The 26,257-nt window shown below is 40.8% G+C and overlaps 1 protein-coding gene across 3 annotated transcripts in view; it reads right to left on the bottom strand.

Moving 5' to 3' along the window:
• The window catches only part of PTPRO (protein tyrosine phosphatase receptor type O), a 260,020-nt gene that overhangs the window by 20,016 nt on the left and 213,747 nt on the right, over positions 1 to 26,257 (bottom strand). For all 3 annotated transcript variants that reach the window (XM_043882124.1, XM_043882125.1, XM_043882126.1), the window contains 6 exons: positions 21,121 to 21,156; positions 17,471 to 17,552; positions 4,325 to 4,415; positions 2,064 to 2,140; positions 1,089 to 1,223; positions 514 to 636 (listed from right to left, as the gene is read on the bottom strand). In XM_043882124.1, the coding sequence (XP_043738059.1) occupies positions 514 to 636; positions 1,089 to 1,223; positions 2,064 to 2,140; positions 4,325 to 4,415; positions 17,471 to 17,552; positions 21,121 to 21,156 (544 nt within the window). The remainder of the gene's footprint in view (positions 1 to 513; positions 637 to 1,088; positions 1,224 to 2,063; positions 2,141 to 4,324; positions 4,416 to 17,470; positions 17,553 to 21,120; positions 21,157 to 26,257) is intronic.

The raw sequence follows: 26,257 nt of genomic DNA, 5'->3' as shown, positions 1-26,257 counted from the left end.
AACAGCATTTCAAAAGAGCCATGAAACCAGGATTAATAAGGTCCAGAAGTACCTTTGAAATAATAAAAACAAAACTACAACAAAATAAGAAACAAAGCAGAACAAAACCCAAACCACTACCTCTAAGACTACATTTTAATTTATAATGTAAGTATACCCTTTTTTGTATATCCTCCTTATATTCATACACAGTCAGTATAAGTAGTGGCAATACTTCTTTCCTTAGTCATGCTTGGTGAGCCAAGGGTCACCGTGTCTTCTATTACCCTGGGTGAATCTGAGACGGAACAGTGCAGCCTTCTGATTCCATGTCCTCCAGCTGTCTAGACCAAGCATTTTATCCACATCACCCTCCGGGAAACAAGCACATTGATTGTGGCATCTTTCTCTTGGAGGAATTAGTGTTGCTAAGTCTAAAGCGCTCATAGTCTCCCACGAAGGAGGGTGGGTTTCTTGACCCTGGGGATTTCCTCGGCATGGGGACGGCCCCTGAAGCCCTGCTCCGTGACTTACGTAGTTGATTCGGAAGTGTCTACAGGCCCAGTCGTCCTGCTCTTCCTCCGACATCATCTCCACCGTGATGTCACCATAAGCTATGGGCTCTTCTGTGAATGGCCAGTAATGATCACATTTCACCTGAAGGGACAATAGCATAACCTTTTAAGACCAACAGGCTGGGGAAGAAACAGTCAGTGATCATTTAGAGAAAGCAAATGACTCGCCTCTGAAGAATCGTATGGGATTACTGTGAGGATAAAGAATGAAGCAAGGGGAACATACACTTATGTAACATTTTCTCCTTTTTTTCCATCAAAGGGGCTGTCATAGTAACTAACTGCATAAACCCCTATGATTTTAAACATTTTTCTTTGGAAGCCTATAAAATTACACCCACACCTGGAGGATAACTGCTTTAGAATATGGTATCAGCTTTAGCCATAAAGCAACGTGAATCAGTCACAGGTACACACATGTCCCCTCCCTTCCCCCGCCCCCCACAGTGAGCACACTCCCTAGCAGTGGCTGGTGCAGGTTTTACTGCTAGGTGGGACAGAAATTTTTACTTTCAAAGGATTGAAAGTACTCACCCTCCTCTTCTCATTACACTGAGTGAGCATGACAATAATCTGGGACTTCTGTTGCAGGACCATCTTCCAGAAGTCGTTTCTGGTTTCAGGCAGTGGCCCCTGAGTGGCAATGTACTCCTGGGGTGAATTGTATCCCTGGAAGACAAAGACAAAATTGTCACTTAAGGAGCTAAAGTGAAAGTCAGTCAGTCATGTTCAACTCTTCGCAACCTCAAGGACTGTAGCCAACCAGGCTCCTCTGTTCGTGGAATTCTCTGGGCAAGAATACTGGAGTGGGTAGCCATTCCCTTCTCCAGGGTATCTTCCCAACACAGGGATCAAACCAAGGTCTCCTGCATTGCAGGCAGATTCTTTACCATCTGAACCACCAGGAAAGCCTTAAAATCAACACCAAATGCTGTTCCACACAAATGAAAAGAAACTGAGAATTAACTGGGGACAAACCTGGTGAAGGATCATGAACCTATATTACGTTTTCTCCTTTTTTTTCCATTAAAGAGACAGTCATAGTAACTAACTGCACAAATCCGTGTGATTTTAAACATTTTTCTTGGGAAACTATAAAGTCACACCCACACCTTTCTACAATAGCAACCAGGTGTCTATACAGACACATTTTAAAAGCACAGGTTGGCGCTGACATTGAAATGTAAGCATAGGGAAGTAGATCTTTAGTATAATTATCTACTTTCACTTTCACTAGTCCTTTTCAAAGATATTTGAATATTATTATTCTCTGGGCTTCCCCCCCCACCCCGCCATTCTTTATTCTAAAGTGGAATAATGGAAACTGTTCTTTATAGTTGAACGGCTTGGTGAAGAATGACTCTCTATTGAACTGTTCAACTCATCTCTGCAGCCGTAATAGTCTTCCTCTGGCTGGGGTAGAATTTGGATGCTTGGTTTTGTTTGTTTGTTTGTTTTTGGAGGCCTGATTTAAGAATTTTTTATTATTATTATTATTTTTTTACTTACAGGAATGTAGTTGGCATTGATGTAGTCTGCACCTTCTTCTTCATTCATGGAGATCAATCTCACTCGGCTAAAGTCATCTGTAAAGAATAAGGAGAAAAATATTAAAAGTCACAGCAGAAGGGTGCAGTTACTATGAAGAATAGTATGGAGGGTCCTTAAAAACTAAACATAGAGTAACTATATGATCCAGCAATCCCATCCTGGGCATATATCTGGAAAAGATGAAAACTTTAATTTGAAAAGATGCATGCACCCTAATGTTCAGTGCAGCACTTCTAACAATAGCCAAGACATGTAAACAACCTGTCTGTCAACAGATGAATGGATAAAGAAGATGTGGTAAACATGCAAAATGGAATTTCACTCAGGCATAAAAAAAGTATGAAATAATTCCATTTATAGCAACTTAGATGGACTAGAGATGACCATACTAAATGAAGTAAGTCAGATGAAAAAAGACAAATATCATATATCACTTCTATGTAGAATCTAAAAAAAAAGATGCAAATGAACTTATTTATAACACAGAAATGGACTCACAGATATGGAAAATAAGTTTATAGTTACCAAAGGGGAAATGAGTGGGGGGGCGGGGAGATGGGGGATAAATTAGGAGTTTGGGATTAACAGATACAAACAAAAGAGAAAAAAAGAAAAACATTCAGAGTGTAATGAAGACTTGTCAAGACAATTCTGTACTCAGTATTTGTACCCCAAATCAAGTTAAATTTGTCAGTGGTAGGGTAGGTAGATAAAATTTATTTTGGCTTTATATTTTAGTCATATCTCAAGCTTAGTTTCTTGTTTAAATAAATATATAAGTATCTCCCAACCACTATTTCCTCCCCACCAGCCCTCCTGTTCTTAAGAGTGGTCTCTAGATTTTGCAGGGAATTGTGGAGAATATGTACAGGAGCTAAAATATCTGGTAGGTTGTTTGAAGGCTATCGAATGTAGCCTAAACCTAGGATTTCCATTTCACTCAAGTCTTCCCTGATTGCACAGTTGGTAAAGAATCTGCCTGTAATTCAGGGGACCCCAGTTCGATTCCTGGGTTGGGAAGATCCATTGGAGAAGGGATAGGCTACCTACTCCAGTATTCTTGGGCTTCTCTTGTGGCTCAGCTGGTAAAGAATCCACCCACAATGCGGGAGACCTGGGTTTGGTCCCTGGGTTGGGAAGATGCCCTGGAGAAGGGAAAGGCTACCCACTCCAGTATTCTGGCCTGGGGAATTCCACAGTCCATGGAGTAGCAAAGAGTCGGACGCGACTGAGCAACTTTCACTTTCACTTTCAGGGATATCCAGAGAATTCTCTACCTCTGGGAAGCCTAGAGAAGAGAAGATGGTGTTGATGGGTTTTTTGTAAATGGACTTCAAATGAAGATAATACATCCTGAGATGCATACGGATGCAAAGTGTTAGGTGATAATATTGTGCTGTGCTGTCGCTTCAGCCTTGTCTGACTCTGTGCAACACTATGGACTGTGCAGCCTTCCAGGCTCCTCTGTCCATGGGACTCTCCAGGCAAGAATACTGGAGTGGGCTCTCATCCCCTCCTCCAGGGTATCTTCCTGACTCCGGGATCGAACCTGCAGCTCCTGAATTGCAGGCAGATTCTTTACCACTGAGCCACCAGGGAAGCTCATGACAATATTAATCCTACCTAATCTTGTAAAAAACCCACATGAAGGAGGCTTCTCTTTGTAAAGGTTTGCACTTGTCTCTTCTTTCCTAGCTCCCACTACAGTGTAGCAGAGAGGAATGCTAAATCTATATTAGAATGTGTTTTAATGGTCCTATTAAGTATTTTGTGTTACTTTTTCTTTGAATGTTGGTTTTACTGCAAAATCCTAAGGAACAGAAGAACTTGCCAGAAGTAAGAAAGAAGCCTTTTTCACACCTTGCATTTCCTTTGTATTTGCCTCCTTCCACTGTCAATGAATTGACTGAAAATAGGTTATGAGCACAATTTATCTTATTCCTTATTTGGCTAAGATGTTTTGATCTCCAAAGGGTCAAAGGGTCAGTTTTTTCTGTTCAGATATAATTCATTTAAAAGCATGATAATTAAATCTTCCTACACACAACAAGATCTAATGATATCAAAGCACCAATGCGATCAATGCAGTTGCGGACATGGCCTTGAGGATACAGATCATTCCTGGCCTGGCTAGAGATTGGTGGAACTGATTCATCTGGCATGACAGCCCTTCAGCCTCTGGAAGACAAGAGCAGGATCAGCATTATTGACCGTCTTACATGGCAGGATGTTTGTGTAACGATTTTTACATCGGTTCAGTGGAAGGTCTGCAGCAAAGTGTGGAATATCCAGCCCAATCAACTTCAATTCCTGTAAATGACAGAGAAAAGATTTAAGATTCCATCAGAGGGATTATTTGATAGAAGTCATTTGCAAAGAATAAGAAGAAAAATATTAAAAGTTAGAGTGGAAAAGTATAGCCAGTATGTTGTACAGTGTAGAGTTTCCTTAAAAACTAAAAATAGAGTTACCACATGACCTAGCAATCCCACTCCTGTGGAACTGGATTATTGTTCACACTGGTTTGTTGCTCATGGTGGATTATTTTTCACTTCCTGCCTCTAATAGAACTACCACAGTGATCACACCCCTTTGCCTTATGATGTTGCAGGGGCTTCCCTGGTGGCTCAGATGGCAGAGAATCTGTCTGCAATGCAGGGTACCCAGGTTTTATTCCTGGGTTTGGAATACCCCCTGGAAGAGGAAATGGCAACCCACTCCAGTATTCTTGCCTGGAGAATCCCATGGACAGAGGAGTCTGGTGGGTTATAGTCCATGGGGTCACAGAGAGCAGACACAACTGAGTGACTAACACTTTCACTTTTCTTTTGGCTCCCTTTTGAAACAGAGTGTACTTCTCGATTCTACTGCCATCACCCTGCTTTTGGCCAATGAAGTTGGGTGGAACTCACATCCAATCTGAAGCTTTAAATGTGTTTGCTCAGCTTGATTTGCTTGCCTGGGCTTCTGCCATATGGTGGAAAAGAATGTGTCCAGAGAAACCGCTGATTCCAGGAGGAGAAGACACATGGAACAGACCTGACCCTGACTCACAGCCTGAAGCAGAACCATCTCAGCTGTCCCCCAGCCCCATGAGTGAGAAAAATAAGTGTTGTAGGTCACCGAGATTTTGAGGTCATTTCTTATGTAGTTTTACTGCAATAGTGGCTAACTAATGTAATACATAAATACCTTGGATAGCTAAGTGACCCCTGAGAGAAGGTAAAAATTGTGTGTACACTCTCAGGGTGTGGAAGATTTGAAAACAGATACATTTCAGAGTTTTCAGGAGATACAAGGTAACTTGAAATTTATGCAGTTTGCAAAATATTTCCTATTCTATGAGAAAGAGAGAAAAAGTGAAGTTGCTCAGTCGTGTCTGACTCTTTGTGACCCCATGGACTATAGCCCACCAGGCTCCTCCGTCCATGGGATTTTGCAGGCAAGTGTACTGGAGTGGGTTGCCATTTCCTTCTGCAGAGGACTTTCCCGACCCAGGGATCGAACCTGGGTCTCCTGCATTGCAGGCAGTCGCTTTACCATCTGAACCACCAGGGAAGCCTATTGCATGAGAAATTGTAGGTATTTCTCCTATAAGCAATGAACTTTCAAGAAAGTATAATAAAGGAGAGAGTGAGGAACAAAAAGTATGGGACACTCTCCATGTTACAAGATATTGGATTGACAGTCACTAGAAGTCTGTCTGTTCTATGATCTGTTGGATCATAGAAAAAGCAAGAGAATTCCAGAAAAACATCTCCTTCTGCTTCACTGACTATGCTAAAGCCTTTAACTAGGTGGATCACAACAAACTGTGGAAAATTCTTAAAGAGATGGGAATACCAGAACACCTTACCTGCCTCCTGAGAAACCTGTATGTAGGTCAAGAAGAAACAGTTAGAACCAGACATGGAACAACAGACTGGTTCCAAATAAGGAAAGGAGTACATCAAGGCTATATATTGTCAACCTATTTATTTAACTTACATGCAGAGTACATCATGTGAAATGACAGGCTGGATGAAGCACAAGTTGTGATCAAGATTGACAGGAGAAATATCAATAACCTCATATATGCAGAAGACACCACCCTTATGGCAGAAAGCAAAGAGGAACTAAAGAGCCTCTTGATGAAAGTGAAAGAGGAGAGTGAAAAAGCTGGCTTAAAACTCAACATTCAGAAAACTAAGATCATGGCATCCAGTCCTATCACTTCATGGCAAATAGATGGAGAAACAATGGAAACAGTGACAGACTTTATTTTCTTGGGTTCCAAAATCACTGCAGATAGTTAACTGCAGCCATGAAATTAAAAGACTCTTGCTCCTTGGAAGAAAAACTATGATAAATCTAGACAGTGTATTAAAAAGCAGACATTTCTTTGCCAACAAAGGTCCTTATAGTCAAAGCTATGGTTTTCCCAGTAGTCATGTATGGATGTGATGGTTGGACCATAAAGAAGGCTAAGCTCCAAGGAATTGACGCTTTTGAACTGTGGTGTTGGAGAAGACTCTTGAGAGTCCCTTGGACAGCAAGGAGGTCCAACCAGTTCATCCTAAAGGAAATTAATCCTGAGTATTCATTGGAAAGACTGATACTGAAGCTGAAGCTACAGTACTTTGGCCACCTAATGCGAAGAGCTGACTCACTAGAAAAGATCCTGATGCTGGGAAAGATGGAGGGCAGGAGGAGAAGGAGATGACAGAGGATGAGATGGTTCGATGGCATCACCAACTCAATGGATGTGAGTCTGAGCAAGCTCCAGGAGATGGTGAAGGTCAGGGAAGCCTGGAGTGCTGCAGTCCATGGGGTCACAAAGAGTCGGACACAACTTAGCAACTGAAAAACAACTGATAATGAAACTGCAAAATAAGGATGGAGCAGTAGTGGGTGGGTGAATCCTTCCATGAAAATAGGAACATTCAAACATTTCTTGTGTGTATCAGGACTATTATAAATTCTGTTATCAGAAACTGCATTGTTACAGCAATTTTTATATAAACAGACAACCAACATACCTCAGAAAGTCTACATTAATGGAAAAGGGGGTTTCCGAGCTGCTATGTTATGTGTGTGGAAGGAAACAAGGGGTTGGAGTCAGACTACCTGAATTTCTCCAGAGGCATCATTTATGCTGTGGTCTACAAGAATGGTGCTCCCTGGAGTTGTGCAGTGCATAACCAATGCAGCAGATCCCGTACAAATCTGAAGGCAATATTATGTAACCATATGTCTATGTAACCAACTACAAATGGGGTTACATACATAGTATGCATTTTTCTAAAAGACTGTTAACTGAAGAAGTACAGACACCACTTGCTGGAAATTTTATTTACTTATATGGGATGCTGGGGCTTCCCCAGTGGCTCAGCGGTAAAGAATCTGCCTACAATGCAGGAGACACAGGAGACACAGGTTTAATCCCTGGATTGGGAAGACCCGCTGGAAGAGGCCATGACAACCCACCCCAGTATTCTAACCTGGAGAGTCACAAGGACAGAGGAGCCTGGCAGGCTACAGTCCATAGGGTCGCAAAGAGTGGACACAACTGAAGCGACTGAGCATGCATGGGATGCTACACTTCATGATTCCTCCCAATTATTACTTTAAAGAATCAGAAGCTGGAGGAATACTTTTCAGGGGAAGGAATTTTGGAGCGCCTTTGAAAGACTTTCGAGAGGAGCTGGAGACATTTGATCATGTTTTGAGAGACTGAACAGGAAAACTTTGTGTGTGTGTGGTGTGTGTGTGTGTGCGTGCCTTTAGTGTCTTGATTCAAGTGCTCATGCAAAGCAAATATTGTAGGCACCCATTTCTTGGGACTCCTGCTGCATCCACAAAGAAGTTCGTCGGTAGCTTAGGGTGTGTGCTAAATGAAATTGGAATGCAAGCTGTAGACAGCATGGATGAACTGACTTGATTATCCAGATTTCTCTCTTCCTTTGATTTTTTTTTATCACTTTTGGCTTTTCAAGCTCACAAAATGTCAAGCTCTTGGCCCAAGTCGAAGTCAGTCTCAAGACCAACAGTGCTGACTTTGATTTTCAATTTACACATTTGGATGTTTTTTCTATCTCAGTCAAAACCCTTGCTTGCCAAATGCCATCAAACAGAAGTTTGTCATTTTTCCTTTATAACTGTGTTTTTTTTTTCCATTTTAAAAAGGATTGTCAAAGACTGATTATATTGTTCTCGTAAGAACCAAAACTTATTTTTAGCAAACTTCAACCTAACCAGTGTTATTTTTAGGTTACCTCCTTTTGGCAGCTCTAAGCTGACTTAAATGATGCTTCCTTTGCTTAAAATATTTTGGAAACATACCTCTTTTGGGGAGTGTCTTTATAGATAAAACTGTCTATATTTTTATCTATTTTATTTAAATAAAGTTATATAAATAAACTTATCTATTTATGTAAATACCTGGCTTATTTTGGTGGAACACTTATAAAGTGTGTGTGCATGTATGCCCAGTCATGTCCAACTCTTTGTGACCCCATGGAGTCCGCCAGGCTCCTCTGTCCATGGGATTTTCCAGGCAAGAATGCTGGAGTGGATTGCCATTTCCTCTGCCAGGGAGTCTTCCTGACCCAGAGATCGAACCTGTGTCTCCTGCATTGGTTGGACTGATTCTTTACCACTGAGCCACCTGGGAAGCCCTTATAAACTGTAGGGTCTTGAAAAAGTAGGTTAACTAGTTCTCTCACTGTTTAATTCTCTGTGACCTGTTAGTTTAAGTATGTGTAAGCTAAGGTTAATAATTTTTCCATACCTCTCTGATATATGGTGACTATCAAATAGAATGATTAAGCTTAGTAAATATCAATGCAACGCTGATTGATCATGACTGTGAAATGCTTCTGCTAGGATTCTCTGTTTTGCTTTGTCTGGCTCCATTATTTCTCCCTCCCTTGCCATTTGTGCTAACTGTACAACTCTCTCCGATAAGCCCTCACTTTGAAGACAGACTGATCAACCACAGGAAAAGGCCTCCGGTATGAAAAGAAACTGTGGAAACAGATTGAGAGGGAGCACTAGAGCACATATGGAAGCTGACTAGCTGATAGAACTTTAATTGTGTGCTGCCTTTCTGCTATAAATGCCTTAAGTTGATAAGAGATGTTTAATTGGCTGAACACTGTAAATGTAAATTGCCAAAGTTAAATTGCAGCAAAGCAGGGAAGGCAAGGGTACACAAAATGCCTTGCAATCTTTTGTAATTTAGCCCGTCACCAAGTAGGAAAGTAAATACTAAGCTTCTAGCCCAGTAGCTTCGCGGTTATTTTCTTTCCAGCCAGATGGAAACTCCAGTGGCTTAAATCTTCATGAGCGTAAAGTATGAGGTGATAGCCTGAAACCCACACAAATCATTTTTGAATTTTCTTTTGCCAGTTTTGTTTCTAATATAATTTATCATTGTGGGTTTTTTCCTAGGTTACTCAGTCATCTATCGTGGACTAAATGTGATCCCTCCAAAGATATGTCCACATTGGAACCTTGTTAAGAAAGAGTCTTTGCAGTTGTAATTAAGAATCACAAGATAAGATCATTTTGTTATCTGGATGGGTTCTGAAGCTAATAATAAGTGTCCTTATAAAAGTCCCCAGGAGGGACTTTCCTGGCGGTCCAGTGGTTAAGACTGCAGGCTTCTAATGCAGTGTATGTGGGTTTAACCCCTGGTCGAAGAACTAAAGTCCCACATGCCATGCGGCACGATCAAGAAAAAAAAAAGATGGAGGCAATGTCTAACATTAAATAAAATAGAGTAAAATAAAACAAAATAAAATAAAACAGAATAAGATAAAGAGAGAAGAAGAGAGCCATATGAGGATGAAGGCATTGATAAAGGCATTGTAGCTATAGAGCTACAGGCCAAAGATGCCTGGGTCCACCAGAAGCTGAAAGAGACAAAAGAGATACTCCCCTTGAGCCTTCGGAGGGAGCATGGTCTTGCTAGCACTTTAATTTTAGACATCTGGCCTCTAGAACTGTGAGAAAGCACATTTCTGTTGTTTTAAGGAATCGAGATTACGGTAATTTGTTGTGGCAGCCCCCTAGAAAACTAGCAGAGTGACTGAAGGCAGTGGCGGTCTGTGTTGTGTTGGCCGTGTTTGAAGCATAGTCTTGAAAATCAGAGCAAACACATGCAGTGTATTTGTCAGGTGGGGTTGCCGTAAGAAAACACCACAGGCTGAGCAGCTGGAACAGAAATGCACTTGTCATAGTTCTGGAAGCTAAGATGTCCAAGAACATGGTACTGGCAAGGTAGGTTTTGGGGCTTCCCCGGTGGCTCAAATGACAAAGAACCTGTCTGCAGTGTGGAGTCCTGGGTTTGATTCCTGGGTCAGGAAGATCCCCTGGAGAAGGGAATGGCTACCCACTCCAGTGTTCTTACTGGAGAATCCCATAGACAGAGGAACCTCATGGGTTACATAGTCCATGAGGTTGCAAAGAGTCAGACACTACTGAAAACTAACACACACACACACATATATAGGTGTGTATGTATGTGTGTGTATATATGTATACATAATGTACAGTAAGTCTAACGGTAAGTGACTTAATATTTTCACTTTCACTTCAAAGTAGGTTTCATTGTGAGGCTTCCCTTCATTTGTAAGTGGCCACCATATTGGCTGTGTGCTCACATGATCTCTTGTTCGCGTGCACATAGAGGGCATTGGGAGGAAGAGAGAGCAAGGTCTCTGGTGTCTCTTCTTATTAATACAACGGAATTAATCCCATCATGAGGGCTCCACCCCCATGATCTTATCTAACCCTATCTCCCAAAGGCTCCATCTCCGAATACCATCACACTGGGGCTTGGACTTCAACATATGAATGTGACAAGTGGGGACACCTTCAGTCCATAACACAGACCACCATCTTCTGAGAAGAGCACAAGTTGTATTCTGGCTTTAGAGTCTATAACAATGTCAGCAGCTAAGAAGCACTTATTTGCTTTGGGATAAGGTTGAACCTTAGAGTCCCATGAACTAGAGGACTAGACTACAAGACAAGCCAGGAGAAGCAATGGGACCTGTGGTGCTGACATGAGAGGTTCCGTCTATGACAAGTGAAAGGTCCTGTGGGACTGGTTACTTCTCAGGTAAACCCAAAGGGAGAAGAAAGGATTTAGAACAAGGTATCTAGTGAGGTTCTGTATTAGTTCCATAGGGCTGTCATAACAAAGTGCCACAAGCTGGGTGGCTTAAAAATAACAGGAATTTCTCATCTCATAATAAAGAAGGCTAGAAACTCCAAATCAAGGTGCCAGCAGGGACATATGTCCTCTTGAACCTATAGGCGCATCCTTCTTTGCCTCTTCCTAGCTTCTGAAGGTTTGCTGGCAATCCTTCGTGCTCCCTCACTTGCAAGTGCCTGATTCCAAGTTCAGCCTCTGCCTTTGCCATCACATGGTCTTCTTCTTTATCTCTGTGTCTTCTATCTTTTCATAAGGACACCAGATATATTGGATTAAGAGCCTACCCTCCTCCAGTAGGGACTCATTCATTTTAATTACATCTGCAATTAACTCTATTTCCAAATAAGGTCACATTCTGAGGAATGAGTGATTAGGGTTTGAACATATCTTTTGGACAACATGAGTCAAACTTTAACAGGTACTCTGAAGGGAGAATGGGAAACTTGGACACGATGGAAGACCAGGAAAGAACAAAGTCAGCCTCAGGAAAGTCTAGCAGTAGCTACTAGGGCCCTAGATTCTAGGATGGGATTTAAGGGAAATACTCCAATCACTGGACAAATTACTAGTACTGGCGCACTTGGAAGCTGAGATCAAACTGAGGCAAGAAGGGAGAGCAGAGAAAAATCAGGTCTGGGAACAAAGTAAGACCCTTGGTATAAGACTGTTGAAGATTCGAGTTGATTTATTTCAACAATGCTGCAGGTAGATCTCCAGGGAACTGGACTGAAACAAGTAAAAACAGCTACAAATAACAAGAAATCAAAGGTCATCTCCTGTGAACTATGTGGCAAGTGGTATAGTTTTGTTTTGACCTTTACAGCCACATTTCTAAGCAAAGGTGGTGAGGACTCTCCCTGGCATCCCAGTCAAACACAAAGCACAGAAATTAACGGCAAAATGAGCAATATGTGCCACGTCTTGTGGGCTCTCCAATTCTGAGCTCTAAAGTCTGGATTTTCAAAACGTTCTCAACATGAGACACAGGAAATGAGGAATTGCATCTAATCCCTGGATCTCAAACCTCCTTAAGAAAAGATGTATGTTTTCATCAGAAGGATAATCAATCTTTCCAGCATATTCAAAATCAGATATAAAGTTAAAAAAGGAATTTGTTCTGAAAATGAAAATTAGCAGCTAGTATAGCTTCATGTTGGCCTTCCTAGGAGGCTCAGTGGTAAAGAATCTGCTTGCAATGCAGGAGACGCAGGTTCCATCCCTGAGTCGGGAAGATCCCCTGGAGAAGGAAATGGCAACCTGGCTCCAATATTCTTGCCTGGGAAATTCCATGGGTAGAGGAACCTGGTGGGCTACATTTCCACAAGATCGCAAAGAGTGGCACACGACTTCGCAACTGAGCACACACACATGTAGCTTCATGTATGACCTGCAGTTGTATTGGTAGCACATGTAAACCCAGACATTTGTTTCAATTTGCATGATGCTTATAAATGATGTAATTTCTCAATATGAGCATGATCTTTCAAGGTCAGTGTCAAAGTGAATACATTTGACAAAGTGTATTTTGTCACTTCGAAAGAATATGAATATGAATACAAAGTGAATAAGCATTAATATAAACGGAACAAATAACTGTACAGATACTGACGTTAGCTAGTCTAATTGATTGAGCCATCTCTATACGCTCTTGAACTCAATAGACCTGAATCTGAGCAAACTCCAGGAGACAGCAGAGGACAGAGGAGCTGGGCGTGCTGCAGTTCATGGAGTCGCAGAGTTGGACAGGACTTAATGACTGAACTACACAACAACAACAAATGCTTTTGAGGTCCCATTAGAGCAAGAAACATTTTTCATTCTTAAGCCTTAGAACTTCATCATGTTCTGGAAAATTTGAGGGCTGCCATGTGAAAGGTTTGATGTGCACCCTGAAATCAAATGTGCACAATGGGTTTTTGAAAACAGATGAGGTTCCTCTGACTCTGAACCTGAGGATGTGTGGGTGGGGTGGAGCTGAAAGTTGTCAACTCCTGGGAGGTTGTCAAATGAAAAAGGAAGTGAGTCAGACCACTGGGTCACTGCTTAAGTAAATGTTAGTCCAAAACCTACAATCTGAGCCTGTGATTGAATACAGGCTTCTAGAGAGTAAGCTTTATTTTCTCACCAGAGCAGGGATACAACATCAGAACTTGGCACCAAATAAATTACATATTTTACCAATAATGTTCTAAGAACAAAGGAATATGCAAAAAAGATTAATAATAAATAAAAACACTAAACATGTCTCCAAGTCATGGTGTGATGGCTGATTCTGTGCATTAACTTGGCTACACTCTAGCACCAAGTGCTTGGTCAAACATCAGTCTAGATGTTGGGTGAAGGTATTTTCTAGTTGCAATTAACATTTAAATCAGTAAACTTGAGAAAGTAGATTAACCTTTATAAAACCAGTGGATCTTATTCACTTAGTTGAAGGTATCAGAAAAAAGATTGATGACTGCTGACAAAGGAGAATTTCTGTTTAGATCGCCTTTGGACTTGGGCGGCAGCATCATCTTATCCCTAGACCCCTTACAGATTTCAAGACTGGCCAGCTTCCACAATTGTGTGAACCAATTCCTTCCAACAAATCCTTCCATTTGTCTCTATATTTATTTATCACCTATCTTTTATTATACGATCATATATAGAATAATATCATATACAGTATAATTATAATAACTATAAAATACAACAGCATAATAATCATATAGCATATGATTCCATAATAATATAATTAAACATATATTATATATGTGTGTATGGGCTTCCCTGGTGGCTCAGATAGTAATCTGAGCAATGCAGAATCTGCCTGCAATGCAAGAGACCCAGGTTCTCAATCCTTGAATCAGGAAGATCCTCTGGAGAAGGGAATAGCTACCCACTCTCGTATGCTTGCCTGGAGAATCCCATGGACAGAGGAACCTGGTGGTTTACAGTCCATGGGATCACAAAGAGCCAGACATGACTGATGCAAGCATGCACTGCAACAGTTTAGATTTTCAACTGAGTGATAGTCACTCAGTCATGTCCAACTCCCTGCGACCCCATGGACTGTAGCCTGCCAGGCTCCTCTGTCCATGGGATTCTCCAGGCAAGAATATTGGAGTGGGTTGCCATTTTTTAAACTGAACATAATTCATCATAATGATTTTGGGAATAATGTTCTCTCTGGTTTAGCCATGTGGTTCCAGTAAGAATTCTTGTTCTTCTGTGATTCTGCCCTCCCTGGCTGCAGACAGCGTGAACAGACATCATGACCCATGCCAGCCAGTCAGAATGCTCCCTGCTATTTTTCAAACAACAAAAAAGAAATAGAGCCAACGACTCCTTCTGGAAACGGTACGTGTGATACTCTTGAAATGGAGCAGGACCCTAAGGTCCTTTCTCCTTATGTCCTCTGCCTGCCTTTTGTCTGTGGAAAAACTTTAGCCAAAGAATAAATTTAATCAGAGAAGTGAGAACACGTAGAAAGGAAACAGTTGAAGGAAACCAAATAATAATAATTAATAATAGTCATTAAGTATAGTCAAGAACTTTTAGTTCCTTCTTAAGGAGGAACTAGAGGGCTATAGATAATATTCTCAAGGGCTATAGATGATATTCTGAACCATGTCCTGTGAGCTGTTTTATAGATACTGAAAGCCCCACCAGGTGGAAGAAGTTAACTATATGATGACTTGACTGTAGCCATGACATAATCTGCCACAATTTTGAGAATTGGCCTCAAAGAAACAGAAACAAATAGACCCTGAAACTGAAGATTAGCTGTACCTAAAACAACCAAGATGATGCTAGTTGGACCACTGATGACCAGTTTCAAGATGACTGTCACAGCTGACTCCTGTTTCTGCATGTAGCTCCCTCCTTCTGTCTATAAAAGCTCTTGCCCACTGATCATCAGTGGGGAGAGTTGGCCTTTGGACAGGCATTCAAAATCAAGCAAACTTGCCTTTCCAACCATCTGGCCTCTCTAATGGTTTTTGAGCGATCCCCCTTTTAGCAACTCTCTGAGGCTGTCAGTGGTTCCATAATCCACTATGAGAAAGAGGTTGGATTGGGCCAGAGAAAGTGAGGCCAAGGCAAAGAGCGAAGCAGAAATGAGAAATTTCTAGTTCTCTAAAGAGGGGATCTCTGGCCCCTGATTTTAGCCGTTCCTGGGTCTCAGCTGCTTCCCTGCTCCCCTCCTGGGGTAGCCACTCAATCCTCCCTTTGATTATATGAGAGATCTTAGTTCTCATCTGAACACGTTCGTTTTATGTTTGGTCTAAACCAGTTTGAATTGTGTTTCTGTCATTCACAACTGAAAAAAACAACAACATATTTTCTTTTTACTGGAAAATGATTCTCTGAATTTTTTTTAAAAAACTGATGATGCAATTCAGAAGCACAGTAATAGTTACACTGGGGTTTGATGGCATGAACTGAGACTACTTCAGCAATGTACTGAAGTTTGCCTACCAGCAAAGGCAATGACCCTGGTTGTGCCACTGAAATCAAGTCACCTAGTAGGAATTAAAAGACTGCAGCTTCAATGAAGTTGTAAGTGTACCTATATTATATTGTATTGACCAAAAGATTCATTTGGATTTGTTCTTAAGATGATACGGAAAAATCCAAACGAACTTTTTGGCTAACCCAATCATTTTCATCACCATGATGAGAATTATTTAGATATTTATTTTCTTCTGAGTTTAGCCTTATGTTTTCTTATAAAAAGCCTCCTTCTTTCATTGGTACACTTTTCTGAAATACCATCCTCCCATTTTGTTGTTGTTTAGCTGCTAGGTCATGTCTGACTCTTTTGCAGCCCCGTGGATGGTAGCCTGCCAGGCTCCTCTGTCCATGGGATTTCCCAGGCAAGAATACTGGGAGCAGGTTGCCATTTCCTTCTCCAGGGGATCTTCCTAACCCAGGAATTGAACTTGAGTCTCCTCCATTGGCAAGTGGATTCTTTACCACTAAGTCACCATGGAAGCCCCCAATCCTCCCATAGATCTCCGTTTCAAATTGTGTTTCTGTTCTTTGAGCATCTGGTGTAGCATTTATAATTTCATATGCCACCTGCATACAATGGATAACTCAGCCAGGCTTCATGTGACATTTCTGAAGACACAGGTGATAGTTGGGGGCTTTGTATTTGATAATGTATGAGACTCTTCTCATCCTTAAATCCCCTGTTGGGATGAATATCCACACCAGGACTCCTGCTGCTTCTTGCAGAACAAAGCTATTCTTGGCTGATGCGGGAAAAGAAGAAATGAATATGGATAATGAGGAGAAGGCAGCTTTATTCGACAGCCTGGTGTCTCACAGGGGAAAAAAGCCTAAGAGGCTTTAAAAAATGACACAATTTAGAGATCACTTCATCTTTCCTGTCTTTTTGGCCTCCGTGAATCATAAGTCACCTGAGCCTTGCTGTAGAAGGCTCCAGACTGTGTTCTGAGCTGTGAAATATGTGAGAAGAAAACCTGGGGACCAGCTGTACCCCTCACACTACAGAGATCCTAGACTCATTTCCATCTACTCTGACACACGTTCTTGGATTCAAAGAAAAAATGTGTGCTTCAGAAAAAAATGTCACTAATTTTGTTCTTTTACACAAAGCATGTGTAACTCTCTCCAATTTCTCCAAGAAAAACAAACAAAACCTCACATATACAATAGACTGCCAAAACTCCTAAGGTTATAAGAAACACCAGTTCTTTTATGCTCAGGAGACAAGGGGGTCCAGTCCAATCCATCCACCATCCACACTTAACCGTGGCCTAAATGACATGAGAAATACAGTAAAAATCCCCTGAAAGAAAAATTGTTCTGACTCTCAATCCTCACTTTGCTTCCCCCTCACTTTCTATCCCCCTGGTTTTCAGTGTTACCATGGAAAACATCTCCTGTTCCAATGTTTGTTCACCCCAGTGCCTACATCTATTTTCTCCTTTCCTTCATTTGTGCCACCCGAACACTGACCTACTAAAGGATGACATCCTTCGCTCTGAACCAGCACACTAGACAACCCTGAGCCCAATGATCATTCTGCCCATTATGAATCACACCACCGCTGAATCACACTCAGCATTGCCCAGTGATCAGAGAATTGATGCAGGTACAAGTCTGCCAATTCCAATGCCCACAGAGGGCAGGAAATACTTTATCTACTCACCTCAAACTGAAGAGAAAATTTATAGTCAGAGTCTTTGGCCATATCCTTGATGTAGGCATCAAAGTCATCCAGTTGAACCGGGCTTTGTCAAACACAAAGAAAGGTACATTTTAAAAATCCTGCTGATAGGTGTCATACAATGTTTAATGCCTTGCTTCTCAAACATGAACAATTTCCTTGCAGAAAACAGACGTTTTATTTCTCACAGGTTAGCACTCATTTTTTTAGGGTTAAAATTACCAATCCCTAATATATCATAATTAAAAAAGAGAGCCCTATACACTTAACTTCTTTGAGATAGGAAAAATCTCTAGATTTTCCACTGGCTTTTACTTTAGCAGCAACATATTTCACACACACATACTCATACACACACAGGAATATGTGTTGTTTCTAGAAAACTCCCGTTTATGGGAAAAAACCAAGGATTAGCCTGAAGACCTGTTTGAATTATAGTTTTACTTTATTAACTCTCCTGAGATTTAACATGCTCATCTATGAAATATCGTTAAGGACACTTACATCGCAAGGTTGACACTTGTATATCATAGACACTGTAAATTTAAACAGTTTGGCAAAGGCAAGGAATTGTGTCCCCCCAGAGAAAAGGCTGGAAGCATATCTCCAGGGAGTTCCCAGTGCCTTGCTCAGAGAGGGCTGTGTTCAGAGCCTTGCACATCTCCAGAAGTCTCAAAACAGTTGGTAAGTAAAATAAAGGAACACATCCGACTTTACATTTCTGCACATGCCACAGAAGTTCTCACCTTGTTTTTGTTTTGTGGAATAAGAATTCAGTTCTATTTCCTGTAGTTTTCTCTAGCTGCTTATCTCTTCTAGAGCTTACCTATCCCAATCTGTTCTCAGAGCTTCTGCAGGACACAGCACCTAACTCGTCACCTAACCCAAGCCTTTCCACCTTACCAGGGTCCACAGAGTTAGCCTTTCTCTTAGTCTTGCTGCAACTTACTCAGCTTATGTCATCCACCTGTGGACTTATTTCTCATTAGCAAATACATAGCATATAATAGATATTTGTTCAAAGTTGTTGATTAGCTCATCTGATAGATTAATTTATGTTTTTAGTAGATTTTAAGGGTATTATGCCTCCCAGATAATACAAATTGTAATGGTTTTACTTAATAATAATAACACCAACTGGTACCCTTAAGAGTGTGTTTGTGTGTGTGTGCGCGTGTATGTGAAAATTGCTCAGTCAAGTCTGACTCTTTGTGACCCCATGGATTGTAGCCTGCCAGGCTCCTCTGTCCATGGCATTCTCCAGGCAAGAACACTGGAGTGGGTTGCCATTCTCTTCTCCAGGGGACCCCTCCCAACCCAGGGATAGAACCCAGGTCTCCCACACTGCAGGCAGATTCTTTACCATCTGAGCCACCAGGGAAGCCCTGTACCCTTAAAACACACTGCTGCTACTGCTGCTAAGTCGCTTCAGTCGTGTCCGACTCTGTGCGACCCCATAGACGGCAGCCCACCAGGCTCCCCTGTCCCTGGGATTCTCCAGGCAAGAACACTGGAGTGGGTTGCCATTTCCTTCTCATGAAAACATACTATAAATCGTAAATATGCTTATGGGTTATCTTGCTTGGTTGATGGTTGAGATAAGACATGGAGAACATTAGCCTCATGCTTGGGCTTTCCTGGTAGCTCAGACAGTAAAGAATCTGCCTGCAATGCAGGAGATGTGGGTTTGATCCCTCAGTCGGGTAGATCCCCTGGAGGAGGGAATGGCTACCCACTCCATGATTCTTGCCTGGAGAATCCCATGGACAGAGTAGCTTGGTGGGCTATAGTTAATGGGGTCACAAAGAGTAGGACGTGAATGAGTGACTGATACACACTTTCACTTCACTTTTCAGAAGGAGCTCCAGAGAGAGCCAAGGCTGAGACAGTTAAGTGAGGAGTTCAAGATTTCAGGGCTACTAAGCCAGAGAATGCTAAGTATAACCAAGGAGAAGGGCTCCTGGTTAAAAGCTTTCTCATTCAAACTTGCCATCCTTCTAAAAGAACAGCTAACTTGGGGGCGGGTGGAGGGTCCCCTCCCTGCTGTTTCTGAGCAATACATTGACCTTGAATACATTGGGCTTAATGATTCTAGTTCTCATCCCATTAGGAGGAAAATGGGATTAGAAAAAGCAAAAGCAAGAAGGGGAGGAAGAAGAAAGTCAGGAAGGACCAGGAAGTAGAAGGATGGGCATCAGGGAGAGGAGGAGAAGAGAGAGAAAGCTGGTAGGGAGCAGAAATCAATCAGGGTGTGTGTGGGGGGGAATGATTTAGACCAAGAGGGAGAAAAAGGAGGTGAGAAAGAAGAGGAATGAAGGTATGTGGAGAGAGGGAAGGTGGTAATGGTGGGGGCATTTGGACTGAAAGAGAAAAGATAAAGAGAACGTAAGTGGCAAGATGGAGGGAGTCCCTAAAAAATGACCTGTAGAGGAGGGAGGGCTAGACGGAAATGAGAAGAGGGAAGGAGGAAGTTAGCTTGACATGGGGTTTTGGCTTATGGGCAGGTTCCACCACATCTATACACCACCCCAAACTTGGGTCCACCTCCTGCTTCTCCTCTCTGCCTCCATCTTAGGTCCCCTCTTGGTCCTGAGACCCCAACCTCTAACTGCTCTAATGTATGCCTCTGGACCTCACTTAACAACCCAACTAAAAATTTGGGGCAACAAAGTGTTTCTATTTCTGTCAAATCATTCTTTCCAGCTGACAGCTCCTCTCTTTTGCTTCGGCTGGTCTTGTCTCTCCTACCTCACTTGATAGACGCCAATGGAATGAGTATTAATTTGAAATAGATTCAGGAAAAAAAATATTCTGTCATCTATATGTGCCAAAGCATTATATGTCGCTCAAAGCTGAATAGAAATATTTTGGACTAACTCTTCTTTTGTGTTATGTACTCCATTAGCAGAGATACGTAGAACTGACTGAAACCCCTTAATTGGCTCCTTAATGAATTCACCAATATTCTGTCCCAGGCAAGTATGAAGAATAAAGTCTATTTATAGAAATTATCCACTCTTTATGTGTAGAGTTTTTAACTAAAGGCCTAGAGGTGATACTCTAATTAGGCTTTTGAAATCAACTGATAGTTCATTTTCACCCCTCAGAATTATAATTCTTACGACTTAACCGTTCAGTAGATAAGTGAAACCACAGGCAAGGTAAAGCAATTATCCTTTTCAACTTATTATAAAGATTTCCTGAGACAGCATTTATCAAAGTATTTGTTATAACATCAAATAGAATAAAAGCCTTTTTCCTGCAATAAGCATGAAATTTGAAGCTACAAAATGGCAAAGGTTTTTGTACTACTTTGATGTAGCTAAACATTATATTTTTTTATAGATATAGAAGAGTAGATGTCCTTCTGTAAGACTTTTATAATTCCTAACAACCCATTCTTCCTCAGGTTTCACGCAGTGAGAATTTTCCTTGTTCTTGAAACGTTTTCTGTTGGTACACTTTCTTGGTGGTCACTGACATCCATATGTGTAAACACACCAACACATAATATGATATGCATTTGCCTCTTTCTTAAGCTTCCTTCTATTAAAGATATACAATCTTTTCAATTTGGAAAGTGAAGATCATTATGAAGAATATTTTTAAATGAAAAAGTAAGAAAAACTTACTTAGTCAGTTTCCTCTTCTTTAGGCCATTTTTACTCCTGAGAATTAAAAAAAGAGAAGCAAATTTATCTGGGCTAAAGAACTGATTAACATATGATTAAGCTTAGGGAACTTTAAATAATTATTGTACATCAGGCACCTCTATTATATCTAATTTTTATTAAACATGCCTAATTTGTTTAATTACTTTCCCTTAAATGAAAAGATAATGATAAAAATTTAAGATTCATTAAAAAAAAATTCCATTAGATTTCAGAAGCAACCTATATTTTATATTTCAGATTTGCCAAAAAGCTGAGTTCTAGAAATATAATTTCTTGCTCCTAGGTATTAAGTTGCTGAAGTGTTTTGTAAATATGTAGAAATATCTACTGGGTGAACACTCTAGGCTTTACAGGCAAGTAGGAAAAAAATTGGGAAATAAAGGTGACAGCTGATGGACAGAGAATGGACATACTGGTTTTTTAATTAAAGACTAGAAAATAATGTTTTTTGGACATTTTCAACAGGAATGTGAATTTGTGCTATCAGTGTTGCCATGCATCATACATTCTACTATAGCATTGTTCTTATTCAGTTTTGAACAAAGTTTTAAGCTATCTAAAGAATTTCAGCTAGTACCTGCTTATTCCTCTTTCATTACTAGTCTGCAAACTCAAACATATATCATACTAATTATGCTTCAGCTAATTCCATTTTAAGAGTATTTTAAATGGTAATTATTTTCTACCAACACGTAAGACAACTGACCTAAGTTACTTAAAGCTAGGATAGTATCTGCTGAAGGCCTTCATTCTTCTATTTAGATTGTCTTAAATAAATGATATTGATACATAATTGAGTGTTACAACTTTTATAAGTAATTTTCAAAGGCCCTGAAATATTGGTGGGAGCACCCAGACTTTCAGAGCACAAACAATAGGTAGTAAATAGCCAGTTGTGATCTGAGTACTCTTATATGACAAAATATTTATTGATTTTTAAAATTATGAATATTTGGGTACTCCCATTTCTGGAAAGTCTTTAGCAAATGAAGTACTGCTTCCTCTGGGATTTCATAGAACTTGATTCATGGAGTATTTCTCACGTGGTCTGACCATGAGTTGTACATGCACTCCTTGCTAGATTGTCCTTTGTCCTCAGACCTGAGTACAGTTCATGGAATGCTGGTAGGTGGCCAATAAATGCTTATTTAATTGAATTGAAACAAAACATCTTTATTATATCATCCTCACAATTTTACTTAATGATGCAATTAATAATTGGATATTAGACTTGGGCTCATGAAGGATCCCACTGGGGAAATGGCACTTGTGGGTGAAGAGGAAGTAACAGAGTGAAGGACATATTCATCAATGAAAGTGGTGTTTCTGATTTCCCTTTTCTAGTTTCAGAGAGTTTTTATTTCTTCCCAATCCTTAGTGAAAATAATCCATTCAATAGTTCTTATTGTTTCTTTTCTCCCTCAGCCTCTTTTTGTCTTTCATATTTGGGATTTAGACGGAATAAATAAACATTCAGGTTTTTACTTTGCCTCTTCATCATCTCCCCCCACAGAAAAGCCCCCCCAAAACAAAAAAAAAACACTGTCATATTGGACAGAGCTGTGCCACATAGGTGTTTGGGAACCTAAAGAAATTACTTCTTGAATAATTTTCTTAAATTGGAGTATAAATGCTTTCCAATGTTGAGTTAGTTTCTGCCATACAATGAAGTATATCAACAATGTGTGTACATATATCTCCTTCCTCTCACCCCTCCCCCACCCTTCTAGGTCATTACAGAGCATCAAGCTGAGCTTCCTGTGCTATTGAATAATTCTTCTACTCTGCTCTTGTAATGAAGAAAAGTTATGACCAACCTAGACAGCACATTAAAAAGCAGAGATATTACTTTGCCAACAAAGGCCCGTCTAGTCAAAGGTATGGTTTTTCCAGTAGTCATGTATGGATGTGAGAGTTGGACCATAAAGAAAACTTAGCGCCAAAGAATTGATGCTTTTGAACTGTGGTGTTGGAGAAGACCCTTGAGAGTCTCTCTTGGACTGCAAGGAGATCCAACCAGTCCATCCTACAGGAAATCAGTTCTGAATATTCATTGGAAGGACTGATGCTGAAGCTGAAACTCCAATACTTTGGCCACCTGATGTGAAGAACTGACTCATTTGAAAAGACCCTGATGCTGGGAAAGATTGAAGGCAGGAGGAGAAGCGGATGACAGAAGATGAGATGGTTGGATGACATCACCCACTCAATGGATGAGTCTGAGTAAACTCCGGGAGTTGGTGATGGACAGGGAGGCCTGGCGTGCTACAGCCCATGGGGTCGCAAAGAGTCAGACACGACCGAGCAACTGAACTGAAATGAACTGTAGTGATAACTTACTTAACCTTAAGAACCCTACATTTACTTCCTGTAGGAGGAGCCCATTACTTTAGTGCCTGATGAAAGCAGAATTTTAGCATAATAAGGAACAGTTCTGGTAACTCTGGAGGTTGCCAACATATTTTGTAATTCAGAGTGAAATTAAAAAAAGAAAAACACAAAACCTTTCTGATCCAAACAGACTTTAAGGGAAACCAGGAGGAAACAGATGCCTCTGGTAGGGTGACATTGAATAAATGTAGTGCTGAAATATTAAGCTGCTACTATTCCACAGCTGTCTTGAAGCCTGATTCATGGAGGAGAGGCACTAGTTTTTTCTTTCTGTCGCATTCACTGATTGAATGAACCTAAAATACAGTATGAAATTTTACCACATGTTTTGTATGCTCTTGTCTTAAGTATATGTCTTTATAGTTTGTGTATGACTTTCATTGTTCTGATTAGATCTTACTGAATTGCTGAAGATTCCCAAGGGTCCTTGTTATGTAAAGCCATGGGACATGCCAGTACTGAACTGTGGGACTTCACAGCAAGACTGAGAGAATTTTCCCACATTTTCAATGGCTGTAATGATCCTATGACTCAAATCAAGGGAAAATTTGCTTTTAAACATGTAAGTTCAGGTTGTGCTAGCAGTCTTCCTTTCAGCACTTTATGAACAGAGTTGTGAGTGTGTGCCTGCCACAGTGATGGTGGCAATTTGGGTGATGTTGAGGTCATCATCTTGTCATTGCAAAAGATTTTCTGAATAACTGGTTAATAATACCCACCTGACATATAGCATATACACAAATAGGATCATGTACTTCTTTTACTTTTTCTCTTTCACTTGCTTTAGATAAGGTTCAAAACCCTAATGACTTCAAGAAGTTAAGATGCATTAGGAGATGAAAGGGAGGTTCAAGAAGGAGGGGACATATGTATACCTATGACTGATTCATGTTGATTTATGGCAGAAACCAACAATATTGTAAAGCAATTATCTTCCAATTAAAAATAAATACAGTTTTATAAAAAAGATGCATTCTTTATAAGTTCTTCATGATTATGACTGTTTTGGAAAGCCCACCAGAATGGAATTTATTCCGAGAGGAATACCAGCCAATGGCAGAGACATGGGGTTTATGATTGTTAAAAACAAACACAAAGTAAACCTGAAAACAGTAAACAAAAAACTCTAAGCATTATTTACTTTTTCATGATACAAACACAAATCATCTTCACATCTTAAACAGGTCTTTAGAGTTACGTCATTCTCTGAATAGAACTTGCAACAAACAGGAGTAAAGCTGAGCTGTAATATTGCAACATATGCTTAAAATACTGACTATTAAGCATTTAGAACAGGTCAGATGAGTATGTGAGTAGAGCATGATAGTAAAGAAAAGAGAGCAACAAGGCTGAATCTGGAGAGAGCTGGTCCAAATGAGACGGCTTTCTTTGAATAGGAAATACAATCTGAGATCACTAAAGTCAGAAATCCTGGCAGAACACAATTTTAAGATTAAGCCAATGGGCATATAGGCTCCACAGTGACCCTGCCACTACTTGGAAAAAGATTTGAGCAACCCTATTTAGGCAGGAGACAGATGGGCCCAGCAGGGTAAACCAATGGGAGATTCATTCTCTATTGGCAAGAAAAGAATAGCAGAACAATTAAGGGAGGAGGCTGGCCCTTGCTCAGACCATGTATTTCCTGTTCCTTAAGTCAGGAGACCTCCCCAACCTCACCTGCAGAGAAAGGCTGCTTGGAGGTCAAAGAGGGAATAATGTTAAGGGATGCTCTGCCCAGATGCCTTTGAGGTAGAGATGTGTGGGAGGATCCTCCCACAAAATGGGAGGATCCTGAGATATATCAAATATGGACTGTGAACCAAGCAAATCAAAATGATTGGCTGAAGGAAACCCAGAAGAGATGCCCAATAAAAGCAATTCAAACTTCCATGAGGGTGCGACTCAGCGACTCTCTTTCTCCGAGTCTGCCTGTGTTCCAGCCACAGGTACTGTACATTTTCCCTCTGAATAAATACTCTACTTGTTTCGTTACTTTCCCTCTTTGTGAAATTCTTTTCTGCAAAGCCGAAGGGCCAGGGGTCTTTTCATTGACCACTGGTCTGGTGGCTAGGATCTGGTGTTTTCACCACTGTGACCCAGCCCAATCTCTGGCTGTGAACCAAGCCCCGCTCCAAGCCATTGCCAGCTGAGGCCACCTGAGATCAATATGAGGGAGAAAGAGTCTCTGAATTTCCACACAAACCATAAGAAGCATCAGGAGGATTTTAGACAATCATCAGGAACATATCTATCCAAGAAGTTGACAGTTTAGAGATGAAGCCGGGCAGTGTTAAGAATGAAGGGAATGGCTCTGTTATTTGAAGTGGTTGTTAATAGAGGGGTGAAATATGAGGACAGACACATCTGAAGGAGGATTTAAAAAGACTACTTAGCAAATGAAAGCAGGGGGAAATATCCACAATTTATGAGATAAAGAGAAAAGTAGCAGTGAGTAGGGAATTTGGGTGGCTTTGTGAGAGTACTGAACTCTAACTGAAGGAGCAGGGACCATACATTTTACCTCTTTTATATCTTGCATAGCACAAGTCTAGGGCTGGAAAACACAGTTTGGGTTCAGCATATTTTCATTGGTTGTTATGTGTGCAGTTGATGGAAAATGCAGAAAGCCTGGGGCTCCATCTTTTGCTTTCTCTTCTCATCTGGAGATAACCATTTATAGCCTCAGGACCATTTTTCTAAA

Source organism: Cervus elaphus, chromosome 22 (genome assembly GCF_910594005.1).
Source record: "Cervus elaphus chromosome 22, mCerEla1.1, whole genome shotgun sequence".
Classification (NCBI taxonomy): domain Eukaryota; kingdom Metazoa; phylum Chordata; class Mammalia; order Artiodactyla; family Cervidae; genus Cervus; species Cervus elaphus.
The sequence above is the reverse complement of the archived record's forward strand: the minus strand, read 5'-3'. Positions and strand labels throughout refer to the sequence as shown.